Source organism: Mauremys reevesii, linkage group 16 (assembly GCF_016161935.1).
Source record: "Mauremys reevesii isolate NIE-2019 linkage group 16, ASM1616193v1, whole genome shotgun sequence".
Lineage (NCBI taxonomy): Eukaryota > Metazoa > Chordata > Testudines > Geoemydidae > Mauremys > Mauremys reevesii.
The window spans coordinates 4347242-4360272 of NC_052638.1; the positions used below are offsets into that span (position 1 = coordinate 4347242).

At 54.6% G+C, this 13031-nt stretch overlaps 1 protein-coding gene across 1 annotated transcript in view; it reads left to right on the forward strand.

The window, feature by feature from the left end:
- Window positions 1–13031, forward strand: part of HYDIN (HYDIN axonemal central pair apparatus protein) — a 399212-nt gene that overhangs the window by 285394 nt on the left and 100787 nt on the right. Inside the window, exons 36-40 of the mRNA XM_039503100.1 lie at window positions 367–516; window positions 1973–2212; window positions 2903–3071; window positions 6225–6428; window positions 8009–8179. Of these exons, the coding sequence (XP_039359034.1) occupies window positions 367–516; window positions 1973–2212; window positions 2903–3071; window positions 6225–6428; window positions 8009–8179 (934 nt within the window). The remainder of the gene's footprint in view (window positions 1–366; window positions 517–1972; window positions 2213–2902; window positions 3072–6224; window positions 6429–8008; window positions 8180–13031) is intronic.

A 13031-nucleotide genomic window follows, 5' to 3' on the forward strand; every position in this document is an offset into this window, starting at 1 on the left:
CTCAGCTGGAGATGGTGGAGGAGGTGGGAGAAGGCCTGTTCTCGGCATCCCCTCATCTGTTCTGAAGTTCCCACCCATACTGTTTATTTCTTATAACTATCAGCAAGAGTAAAGTGGTTTTAGAACCTGGGTAATTGTCTGGAACTTGTCATCTGTTAGCACCTTGTCTCTCTACTAATTCCCTGGCCATCTCCTTCCGTCATTCTTCATCCCCAGCCTGAACTGTAACATGCTTCTGTGTTTCTCATTGGCTAATTGAAACAGCTCTGTTTCTGACTGGCTACTTGGCTGGTCCGTGTTCTAGGAAGGCTGGGGCTGTAGCAGCATTTCAGGGTCTGAGCTAATCATTTGGGTTTGGGTGATCAGGTGGATAAACACTTGCCAGCCAGCCTGCGGCGGAAGCTGCGTCAGGAATTGAAATCAAAGCCCCCTATCTTTGAGATGATCCCCTCATCTGGAATGCTGGCTCCAGGGGAGCGACTCAATGTGCAGGTCAAGTTTGCGCCAGTGGAAGAGGTGAGATTGTCTAGTAATTACCAAAGAAGGGGGAGGCAGTGTGGTGTGGTGGGCTGGTGCCTCTGTTTCCCCCTTTGTGCTCCCTTCAGTAAAGAGCTTTGAGATCTACGGGTGAACAGTACTACCCGAGTGCAAAGACCTGCTATCTTACCACTTCTCTAGGACCCCCAGAGCCGTCTACTGGGTATGGCAAATCGGGGTGACTGCTCCGGGCCCTGTGCTTTGTGGGCCCCCCTGCTTCAGTGTGCATGTGTCGTGTGGGGTGCCCTAGGCCAGCCCGATGGGGTGGAGTTAGGGGTGCCTGGGGGGCCAGGCTGGCCCGGGGGTGGGGTTAGGGGTCAGTGATGGGCCTGGCGCCAGCAGCAGGGGTCGGGCCTGCACTCACCGGCGGGAAGTGCACGTTGTGTTTCTTTTTTGTGCTCGGCATCACGAGGCTTGAGCTCAGCCTCCAGCAGCAGCAGCAGCAGCGACCCCAGCTCGCCCCGCTCCGCCCTGCCCCGCTGGCTCCCAGTGTCGCTCGCCACCACACCAACCGCCAGCGTCCTAGTGCCGCCAGAACACGCCAGTGCCCTCCTGCCCCAGACCCTTCCCTTTTCCGGGACCTCCCAGCACAGGGGGCCCCCTCACCCCGAGCACAGGTGCAATCCTGTGACTCTCCATCATCCCTCGCCCCCCAGCATTGCTGTCCCCTGCACACACCAGATTTCACCTGTATAAAAACGTTAAGGGGGAGGCTGATTTGTCCCGGGCCCCACACCCTGCTCGGAACGGCCCTGATGATCCCCTTCCTGTGGCTTTTATAACTGGGAGAGTTGCCCCATCACTCTGGGAGCAGCCTTTCCACCTTTAACAGCACAGCTATCCTAGACTCCCCATCGGGGCTGCCTCCTAAGATAAGGGAAACCCCAAGGGCTGTCGAGCCTGGTAGCCTGGCTCTGACAGTGGTCAGTGCCAGACGCTTCAGAGGAAGGTGTAAGAGCCCCTCAATGGGCAGATGCAGGCTGATCCCCCCCACGTAGGTCTCACCCTGCTCTGAGGCAGTGCTGCCGGGCATTATGCTCAGGTAGCGTGATCCAGCGAGTGCTGCTTCGGGAAGAGGTGAGTCACTCTCCGCACTGGGTGTCATTTGAGCCTTTCTGTTAAGGATACAGCTCGTTTCCCCACTAGTTTTGTGTGGTACATTCACCAAGGACAAGGATGAAATCACCCAAAACATCATCTTGGCTTTGTTATCCAAGTACCCACATATAGTGCTGGGTCCTGGAACCACCCGGGGCCTGAATGCAAGTACACTGAGATACGGGCCAAATTCACCGGTGATGTAAGTAAATGGGGGCCGCTTCATTGGCCCCTGGGGCCGTGATCTCGCATAGGCCAGTGGTGCACTTAGGCCCTGTGTGTTCCTGTGGAGCAAGGGGCATGAAGGAATCCCACAGGTTTCTCTCTCTCTTCCCAGAGGTTCTACAGCAACCACCTAACAGTGACCATCTCCCAGAGCAGTGACCGGCTGCTGCTGCTCGTCTCCGGATACGGTCTGGAGCCACGGCTGGAGTTCACGCCCTCAGTGCTGGAGCTGGGGCCACTGCTGCCGTATGGTGTGGGGGACGAGGCAGAGGTGGTAGTGAAGAACCCATGCAAGTTCCCCATTGAGTTCTACTCCTTGGAGTTTGACCAGCAGTATCTGACTGAGGAGAGGGTGAGAGGAGAGGGAGTCCTGGCACCCCACTTGTCTGAATGCTTCAGAGTTCCTGAAGTTCCAGCTCTTTATTAAGCGGGACCAAGCACTAGCGGGAGAGCGCAAAGGGCCAGCAGTTGGGATGCTGGCATCGAGGAGTAGCTGCATTTCATTGCTTGCTTCCCAACTCCCACGGATTATCCCTGTTGGAGTCACTCCCTAGTCCCACAAACCCCTCCCTCCATGTGCTATTCCAAAGAAATGCCCCCTTCCCTCCTCCACTGCCCTGTGGCACCAGTGCCTCCTGGCAGAGCAATTTGGAGCTGGTGGGAGACCTTTCACACTGAATCGTAGGGCCAGGGGCAGGCTTCAGGTGAATGGTGTCACAGCGAGTCTCAGGCTGACTTTGATCTACCTCTGGGGGCAGGAGGCTGCGTCCAACCCTAGCAAGCCAGCACCTCATGTTACTCTGTAGCCCCGTCCGGCAGATGCAGGCAGCTGTGCTGATGGGCGGCAGAGGGGTTTGTGGCCAGCCTAGCCCAGCTCAGTTAGAGGGGAGGTCTCTACCACGCATGGCCTTTGTGGGAGAGAGGAGAAGGAAGAGAGGATATGAGAGGCCCCTGGGCTCTCTCTGAGGCACCCTGGGGGAGGAGGGAATGGATTCCTGGAAGCCTGTCCTATGTCTGTGGCTTCTCTTCTTTTTGGCCACAGATTTTGCGGACGCTGAAGGGCTACGATTCCCATAACACTCTGCTGCTGCCCCCTCGCATCCCAGGTGAGAAGCTGCCCCCGGAGGTGCTGGAGTATTACAAAGACCAGAAGAGGATTCCAGATGAGCAAGCTAAGGCCAAAATGATGGAGGCAATAGGCCAAGAGAATGGTGAGGACCCTGAACAAAGGGCAGCTTGTTCTAGACTTTCAAGGAACAGAACTGTCTGGCATTGACCTTAGCTGTGTCTAGGATTTTCCCCAAGGCTAAATGTGAGTGCAGACGCTGGTAGAGGAAATCCAGGTATCCGCATGTGTAGTGGGGTGGACCCCCGCTCCTGCCCTGAAGGGTTAAAAACAGCCCTGGGGGAAGGCTGTGGCTGGGGCAAGAAGCCTGGGCTGATTGAGGGAAAGCAGGCTCAGCTGTGGCCAGGTCCCAATCAGGCCCAGCTGGCCCCTATAAGAGGCAGTGAGCCAGCAGCCCACTCAGTCTCCCTCTGCCTGTAGAGGGAGATGGACCTGGCTGCATGGAGCTAGAGACAGGGTACCTGAGTGAAGCAGGACTGGGGAAAGGTAGAGGAGCTGGGGAGCTCCAGCCTGGAAAGCCCCAGGCTGCGGCCTAGCAGAAGGCCAAGGGGTACTGGGGGTTGCAGAGGGCAGCCCAGAGGTAGGCCAAGGCAGCAGGTCCAGACCCCTTTGCCTGTGATGAGTAGCTGATACTGCAGTCTGCCCTAGTGAACAGGGGCTAGATGGAGACTCAGCAGTAGCCAAAACTGAGGCAAAGTGGGGATAGTGGGGTGGGGGTTCCCCAGGGAGCGGAGACCCAGATTGGTGGGGTACTGCTGGGGGCAGCACCCCAGCTAAAGGGGCAGCACCCCAGCTAAAGGGGCACCGGGGTCCAGGGAGGAACACGGGGCCAGAGGACAGGCGGATCACAGGCCTGCAGAGGGCGCTCCTGGCTGGCAGTGAGCTAGTTCCCGAGGACAACCAGCAGGAGGTGCCGCAGGGGTGAGTCCCCACGTCTACAGCATGGAAACACTGTACTAGCTGGCCTTCTGCAGCAGCCAGCCGTTCCCCCACAGAGCACTGTACGTACTGGTCCCAGTTGTGCTCTGACCTACACTGGTGGGTCTCCGTGGACTCTGATTTACATGCTATGAGAGGAGCTGTAGGCCCCATGCTCAGTGTACATCAGGAGTGTCTCCACTGATGTCACTCCCCCTTTGTACTGCAGTGTGACAGACTGAGAGCAGAATCCAGCCCTTTAGACTCCTGTGTAGTGCTGGACCCAGAGCACTATGATGGGATTTCATGGGTTTTTTTCATGCCCACCCAGATCTACCTCTTCCCACCCATTGCTACCTTAAATAATAGATTTGTCCATTCAAAGGCCAGGAGGGGCCATTGTGATTATTTAGTCTGACCGCCTGTACAAGAGACTCCTCCATGGCATGCCTAGGTTGCGGAGGGTCACGGGAGTGATGGCCAGTGGATCGGTGAGGCAATGATTTCACTGGCCCACTCTGCCCTGCCACTCCAAGCTCCACTGTGCACAGAAACAGGAGGATCTGCTGAGTGAGCTCCCAAAATCCTGCCTTCACCTCACTCTGCAGAACCACATCCATCCTACTGCACCCATCCATGCCCCTCCCTGGCTGTGGAGGAAGAGCCCTGCCCCGCAATAGTTCCGAGAACATGACAGGACACAACACGTCTCTCAACAGAGACTTACCTGAACCATGTGCAGTTACAGGTAATGAGTCACTACCACACTGCAAGTGCATGAGAGGTACAGGCCAGCAGGCTTTAGCAGTCTAGCGCATGTATTTCCCCACTGTGTTCACAGCGTGAAGGGCACTGCTTTTCAGTTCAGCTGGTGGCTCTGCTCGGTCTGCACCAAATTCCTCTTGTCTGTTAAACAGGAATTAGTTATAAAAATAGAAGAGGCTGATAAGCACGTCTGAGATCAGATTTCTGAGCCTGCTCACTCCACACCTGGCTGCTATTTTACTTGCTGATTTGCTCTATGTGATTGGACAGTGACGCTTTCTAGGCAATAAATCAAACTCTAACGTATACAAAAACCAGAGCTATGTCGTTTTGAAAGTTTGGTGTGGATATGTTTGCAAATGATCTAATTCACTGTTATTCCTGGGATTGTATTATTTATTACTTGTGAATACTTGGACAACTGATGGGTCTGAATGGAAATGTCCCCAGACCTATGGCTTGGTCTACATAACAGCATTAGGTCGACCTAAAGCAGCTTCTGTCAACTTGACTATGTCAGTGTACACACTACAGCCTTGCTCCTTCCCATGTAAGTGCCCTGCTACTCCGACATCATAACTCCACCTCCACCAGAGGTGTGGGGCATATGTCAGAGTAGTTAGGGCAACGCAATGTCCCTGTGGACGCTGCAGGTTACTTACATCACCTTTTGGCTGTCATTGTCAACTTCACAGCTCCATGCTACAGCCATGAAATAAACAGGAAAGCTTGTGGGGGGGCTCCAGCTACAGTCCCGCTTCCCCCAGGCTCCCTGCCAGGCTGCACCCACCATGCTCCAAGCTGAGCTGCCCCCCGGGGTCCTGGCTTCCCGCTCCCCGCGAGGAGTCTGGCTGCACTGAGGCTCCCCATTCCCTGCCAGGAGCCCAGGGGCTGCCCCACCCCACTCTCTACTCCACGCCCCTTGCAGGGAGTGCGGCAGTGGGAAGTGGAGAGCTGGGAGCCTCAGGGCAGCACCTGGGCTCCCGAGCAGGGATCTGAGAGCCCTGGGAGCAGCCCAGCTTCCAGGGGGAGCCGTGCAAGAGAGCCCAGGCTCTCAGCCCCCCACACTGCCCCTCTTAAGTGGCTGGAAGCGCTTCTGGTAAGGACACGCACCACCGACAAGGGCAGTGTGGCCATGAACCACCCCAGTAATTACTGCAGTAGCTCCAGTAATTACTGCAGTAGCTGCAGACATGCCCAATGAACATTTGACCAAAAATTCCTGCTGCAAGGGCTGTTATTTGCTTTCATCATTTTGTACGAGCTGCTCTCCAGCTGTGAAAGTTTCAGTCACCTGATACTGAGGCAGAGATCATATTATGTGATTGACCCCAGAGAGTCCCTAGTCAAAAAAAGTCGTTTGAGGAAAAGCCGTGAGGTGAAATTCCCCCAGGGACAGTGGGCTGCATGTGGCTTAGGCATCGCCTGAACCTAGCTTGTACAGCAAGGCAATAATGAATGTCAAATGGTGAATAGCCAAGTAGCACCTTGTCTTCCTGCACTCAATCTCTCCTCCCTTCCCTCCTTTTCCTCCCCCCCCCTGCCCCCGCCCCAGTAGATGACGAAGAGAACCCATCTCCCTCCGAGCGCAGAATGAAGCAAAACCCTTCTGGGACCACGCGCACTGCCTCCACCGGTATCACCATCTTTCCCTCCATCTCCGTTTTTGAGGAAAGCCGTTCTCACAAGGTGGAGTCTAAATTCGAGCAGGAGGAAGAGGAGGAGGAGGAGGAAGGTGCTGAAAAAGGACAGGGGCTAGGTAACCACTCCCAGCTCTCCAGCAGTTCACCATCCATCACAGTGGGAATGGCCCAGAGAGGATTCATGTATTTCCTCAATCATTTCACTGCAGACTTGGCCTCCTAAGCTGCTCACATCTGTCACCTTCTGAAAGTCATCAGGCCTCAAATCCTCTCCTCCACGTCATGCCTATGTTGCCGGACTGGAGGGTCACTGGGGTGATGGCCAGTGGATCGGTGGGGTAATGGTTTTACTGGCCTCAGCCTGGCCCACTCTGCCCTGCCACTCCAAGCTCCACTGTGCACAAAACCAGGAGGATCTCCTGAGTGAGCTCCCAAAATCCTGCTTTCCCCTCACTCCACAGAACCACGTCCATCCTACTGCACCCAGGCTCCTCCCTGGCTGTGGAGGCAGAGAGGGATTTTTTTCTCTGATTGTGCAAAATTCACTCCTGTAGCATAACATAGTCTGTAATATAGTCTGGGATCCTTTCCTTTCCCCGGACAAGGTCCCCAGACTCTCAGCTGGACCCCTCATGATCCTTCCATGTTAACTCCCCTTCTCCTTAGTGTACATTGCCACTGACTCTGGAGGGCTGTCTGAAACTCCTGTGTCACTCCCTCATATCACCACTTCTTTGTTGACCAGAAAGGTCACTACTGAGGCACGGGAGGTGCTTTTCCCCTGCCAATGCCCGGCTTCGCCGTCATTCTCAGCTCTGGACATTTGGAGACTGAGACCACCCCCAAGATTTGAGTGTGGGTCTCCTGCATGGCAGTACAGAGCATTCCAGCAAGGGCAGCTCTGTCACTGTCGTGTGTGGCAGCTGCTCACAGAGTCAGGAGCCGAGGTGTGCGGCACTCAGTGGGCTGGTAAGGGGAGAAGCTGGGAGCTGTAAAGAAGCAAATGATTGTTTGCAAACACTGCAGTCGATTCATAGAAGGGCCATGAAAATAATCTTCACAGTCAAATCTCCCTGTGTTGTGTTTTCTTAACCATTTGACTGAGCAGAAGAGGAAAACAGCTCTCGGCTGGAGATCATTAAACTGCAGAGGATTCCTGCAGGGCCTCAGCAGTCTGACTCCCCTAGCAAATTATTTGCTTGGTCCACACATTCAATCCCCAGAGCTATGACTGCATTAAATGTCTGTTGCTATGTGCCTGGTAATTATACTTCATACCCCCTGGGATCAAACCCACAGGTGCTGCCAGGCAGTCCGTGTGATGTCATTTCCTGGGGGGCTGTTGGAGAGTGGGGGGGTGTATTGGGGTGTGACAGAGCAGGCAGACCATTTGCGTGTTTATGGCTGACAGACTGGCTGTTCGTTCCCCGCTCTGTCACCCTGTTCACTTACCTTCCAGCAGCTGGAACACTTACAGCCATGAGACAATGTTCTGAGAGGACACCAGGGAGCGCCCAGGAATGTCTGAGCACCCTTAGCTGAAGGCAGGATTGAGGCCTTGTTGCCCCCACTTGGCGTGTGTCCTTTTCCTGAGAACTTTCCCAAAGCGCTGAGTGCACTGTCAGGGAATGGGGAAGGATTCTCTGAGACTCTGGCATCTGGAAGAGTCATCTGACCCTTTGTTTCTCTGTGGTAGAGTGTCAGCGAAGCATTGATGGCAGCTGCAAAGAGGCTGTTGGAGAACTAGACAACAACCCCGTCTCCAGAGCCGTCGCGCGCCACCTTGGCATCGATATCTCTCCAGAAGGTCGTGCAGCCAAGAACCGCAGAGGCATTGTCATCATAGTCCATGGCGCTCCCCTTACAGGTGCAAAGACTGGCCAGGAGGATGGTGCGGGAGGAAGGAAAAGGCAGGAAAAATGATCTCAGTTGCTCCAGCAATGACAAATTCTTTGGGATTGTCTTCACCACGTGGCCTGGAGCTGGGTAGGAGACTAAGATCCAAACTGGTGGTAGCTGGGCCTGAGATGGAGAAAATATAAGTCCCACTCTGAGCTGGGGAGTTGGGCCTGAGTCTCCCCTCAGTTACCCCATCTGACATTAGCATAACACCATTCGCATCAATGGAGTTAGTTGGATTACACCAGTCTATGTGGGAGGAGAATTTGTTTGGCAGACACTAGGCTGCAGTGGAGCAGACATGGCAGCTCCAAACCCTGGAAGTGGAGGGCCCCATCTTTGGGGAAGGGAGCTGGGGAGGATTATGCCTGAGTGCACTTTGAATTTTCCTTTCAAAAAACAAACAAACAAACACCCTTTGCCCCAATTTGTATCAGGACCAGCTTGGTGAGAACAAACTACACCCCATCTAGTGAGGAAAGACATCTCAGTGCAGCCGGTCTGAAGGGAGGTGTAAATGGTGACGCACGGATTTGGCATTCCATGGGTGTGCAAAACAGGGGTCACTGACATGGGGGAAGAAGCTAGGCGTGTACAAGAAAAGCAGCTAGTGGAAGGCTAGAGATAAAGCCTCCCCTGGTGTTTTGTGTAATGCTCTAAGGGACATCATTTTCCCAGACCCTCCCATCTTCCATAGCCTTGTGTGTAAGTTACACTAGTTCTTCGAGTGCTTGCACGGTGCGCGCCCGAGCATAGCTGCCGGGAATATTTTCCCCAGTGGTATCTGTCGGGTTGGCTCTGGTGCCCCCTGGTGCTGCATGCTCATAGTGCCGGTATAAGGGGCCGGCTGAGCCCATGCTCCTCAGTTCCTTCTTATTGCCCGTGATGGCTGTTGAAAGTCCCCTCTCCCTTGGCAAAACATTATAGTGGTTTTCTCTTCATCTAGTTGTAAATAGTTGTTATGAGTTAGATTAATTTTAGTAAGTTTTAGTGTGTTATAGTAAGACACCTTTCCATGTTTGGAAAGGAGGTCCCGCCCTCCCCCAGCCCTGGTATCGGGGCATGCCTCAGTCACTGTGGTTCAAGGCGTGCTCTGCCTGTGATCCACACTTGAGCTGACTCGAGTACTTGGAGAGGGCCATAGGACAGACTGCTGCCAAATCTCTCAGGAGTTTAAACCCCACATGCAAAAGGACCAGGCAGCGAGACTCAAATGGAGGCGGTGCTAAGACTGACCTCAGGGCTAAGATCCTACTTGGCATGGAGCACATCTGCTCTGGTGCATAGTGCACCTCTGGCTGATATAGTAGAGGCATCATAGACACCATTCGCCGGCACCAGAGGGAAGCAAGAAAGGAGACCAAGATAGAGCAAACCCTGGGGCCGGCCACTCTCCCTCTCTGGCACGGCAACAACCACTGCTCCCAACAGCGACACTGGTACTGCAAACCCCGCAAAGGGAGCAACACCACCCACAGCACCATGCCGACCACTTTGCAGTCCCTTCCACGCTGGCGGAGAGATACTCGTTGACTTTGCCAATACCAGGATCACCTGGAAGCCAAGATGCAGCACCTCCGACACCACCCGGTGGCATGGAGGTCTCCACTAGTTCCAGACCGGTGCTGAGACCACTTTCCAGGGGCAAGCCTATCCCAATCGCTTCATCTGCGACATCGCTGCGGCACTGTTCCCCAGCACCAGGAGGATCGGCACCACCGTGGTCTCCCTGCTCCTCGTCGTTCCTGGTCCTCTTCAAGGTCGGACTCGGGACCCTGTTCCATGCACTGACGGGACTGTCGGCACTACAGACACCACTCCCCGTGCCCATCGGTGACCCTGGGAGCTCCAGGTGCAATGTTGTCACAGAGCGCCTGGCCCCTGGATCCATGGGGATCGATTCCCATGCAATGGCCTTTCTGGAACCCTGGGGGTTCCCCCTGAGTCAAAGTTCTAGCTCGTGGTGCTCCTACTCAGTCATCTAAGAGAGTAGGGCACCGCTGGTGCTGCACCGAGGGACCCCGGAAGCATCAGCTGGTACACATGCAGAGGGCCGGCCCCGGTACCAAGCTGGTCAATGGCCTCAGCACACAATCCAATACTGAACCTGGAGCACAATCCGGTACCAAAGTCAGTGCCAATCAGCAGGCACAGGTTCCCCAGGCAGAGGAAGAGCTGGAGGTGGGGACAGCTTTTCATGCCCTTTCCTCCTCTTCCTCACCAGAGGAAGAAGTGGTGTCAAAGGGGTTGTCTCCTTCTCAGGACGATTTAAGGGCCCACCAGGACTTACTGAAGTGGGTGGCCTCCAATCTGGGCTTACAGGCAAAGGCCATCAAGTAACCATCCCAAGGCTTCTTGGACTTCCTGGCAGCAACAACACCTGCAAGAGTCACCCTTCCACTGCATGAGGCAATTATGAAACCCATCAAGGTCCTCTGGCAGACCCCAGCCTCTCTTCCACCCACTGCCAAGAGAACTGAGCAGAAATACTTTGTGCCTGCCCAGGGCTCTGAATTTATTTTCTCCCCCTCCCCCTGGGTCACTCATGGTGGCAGCCACCAATGAGAGGGACCATCAGAGCCAGACGGGACATACATCAAGGGCAAAAGACCCCCAAAAGTTGGACCTGCTTGGGAGGAAAGCATATTCAATGGGAGGTCTTCAACTTCGCATAACAAACCAGCAGGCTCTTCTGGGTCACTATGATTTTAATATATGGGAGACTATGAACAGATTTAAAGACAAACTCCCCCAGGACAATCAGCAGGAGTTCTTGTGGATGAGGGCAAGTCTGTTGTCGGAGCCTCCCTGCAAGCAGCCTGGATGTGGCTGATTCTGCGGCTCAGGAGCTCATGCTTACAGACATCCTGGCTCCTGCAGGAGGTTCAGCAGACTTTGCAGGACTTGCCCTTTGAAAGCCCTTCACTCTTTTCAGAGCAAACTGATGCGAGGCTTCACAGCTTTAAATACTGGAGGCTTCACTACAGCTCATCTTGGACTACCTCCTATCTCTGAAGGAGCAGGGCCTCGCCCTCTCCTCAGTCAAGGTCCACCTGGCAGCCATCTCGGCATTCCACCCAAAAATAGCCAATAGGTGAGTCTCAGGGCCGCCCGGGGGGGGCAAGTGGGGCAATTTGCCCCGGGTCCCTCAGGGGCCCCCACAAGAGTTTTTCGGGGGCCCTGGAGCGGGGTCCTTCACTTGCTCCAGGGGCCCCGGAAAACTCTTGCGGGGCCCAGGCCTCCGGAGCTTCTTCCGCTCCTGGTCTTCAGCAGCAGTTCGGCAGTGGGGGGTCCTTCCACTCCGGGTCTTCAGCTGCAATTTGGCAGCAGGGGGTCCTTCCGCTCCGGGGTGGAAGGACCCCCCGCTGCCGAATTACCGCCGAAGCGGGACCCGCTGCCAAAGTGCTGGGTCTTCGGCGGCAATTTGGTGGCGGGGGGGCCCCCACCATGGGTCTTCAGGGCACTTCGGCAATGGGTCCCGGAGCGGAAGGACCCCCCCGCTGCCGAATTACCACTGAAGCAGGGGCCCCCCACCGCCAAATTACCGCCGAAGTGGGGGCCCCCCGCTGCCAAAGACCCCAGGGCCCTGAATCCTCTGGGCGGCCCTGGTGAGTCTTCTCACATGAGGTGGTAATTCGCTTCCTTAAAGGCATAGAGAGGATATTCCCACAGATAAGGGATCCATTCCACTCCTGGGATCTGAATCTTGTCCTTTTGAAATTGAGGGGGCCGCCATTTGAGCCACTAGCAACATGTTCACTGCTGCACTTGTCTTGGAAGGTGGCATTTCTAGTGGCAATCACCTCAGCCAGGAGAGTGTCGGAGATCATAGAATCATAGAATCTCAGGGTTGGAAGGGACCTCAGGAGGTATCTAGTCCAACCCCCTGCTCAAAGCAGGACCAACACCAACTAAATCATCCCAGCCAGGGCTTTGTCAAGCCTGACCTTAAAAACCTCTAAGGAAGGAGATTCCACCATCTCCCTAGGTAACCCATTCCAGTGCTTCACCACTCGCTGAGTGAAAAAGTTTTTCCTAATATCCAACCTAAACCTCCCGCATGGCAACTTGAGACCATTGCTCCTTGTTCTGTCATCTTCTACCACTGAGAACAGTCTAGATCCATCCTCTTTGGAGCCCCCTTTCAGGTAGCTGAAAGCAGCTATCAAATCCCCCCTCATTCTTCTCTTCTGCAGGCTAAACAATCCCAGTTCCCTCAGCCTCTCCTCATAAGTCATGTGTTCCAGCCCCCTAATCATTTTTGTTGCCCTCCGCTGGACTCTCTCCAATTTATCCACATCCTTCTTGTAGTGTGGGGCCCAAAACTGGACACAGTACTCCAGATGAGGCCTCACCAGTGCTGAATAGAGGGGAATGATCACTTCCCTCAATCTGCTGGAAATGCCCCTACTTATACAACCCAAAATGCCATTAGCCTTCTTGGCAACAAGGGCACACTGTTGACTCATATTCAGCTTTTCGTCCACTGTAACCCCTAGGTCCTTTTCTGCAGAACTGCTGCCCAGCCATTCGGTCCCTAGTCTATAGCAGTGCATGGGATTCTTCCGTCCTAAGTGCAGGACTCTGCACTTGTCCTTGTTGAACCTCATCATATTTCTTTTGGCCCAATCCTCTAATTTCTCTAGGTCCCTCTGTATCCTATCCCTACCCTCCAGCGTATCAACCACTCCTCCCAGTTTAGTGTCATCTGCAAACTTGCTAAGGGTGCAGTCCACACCATCCTCCAGATCGTTAATGAAGATATTGAATAAAACCGGCCCCAGCACCGACCCTTGGGTCTGCCACTTGATACTGGCTGC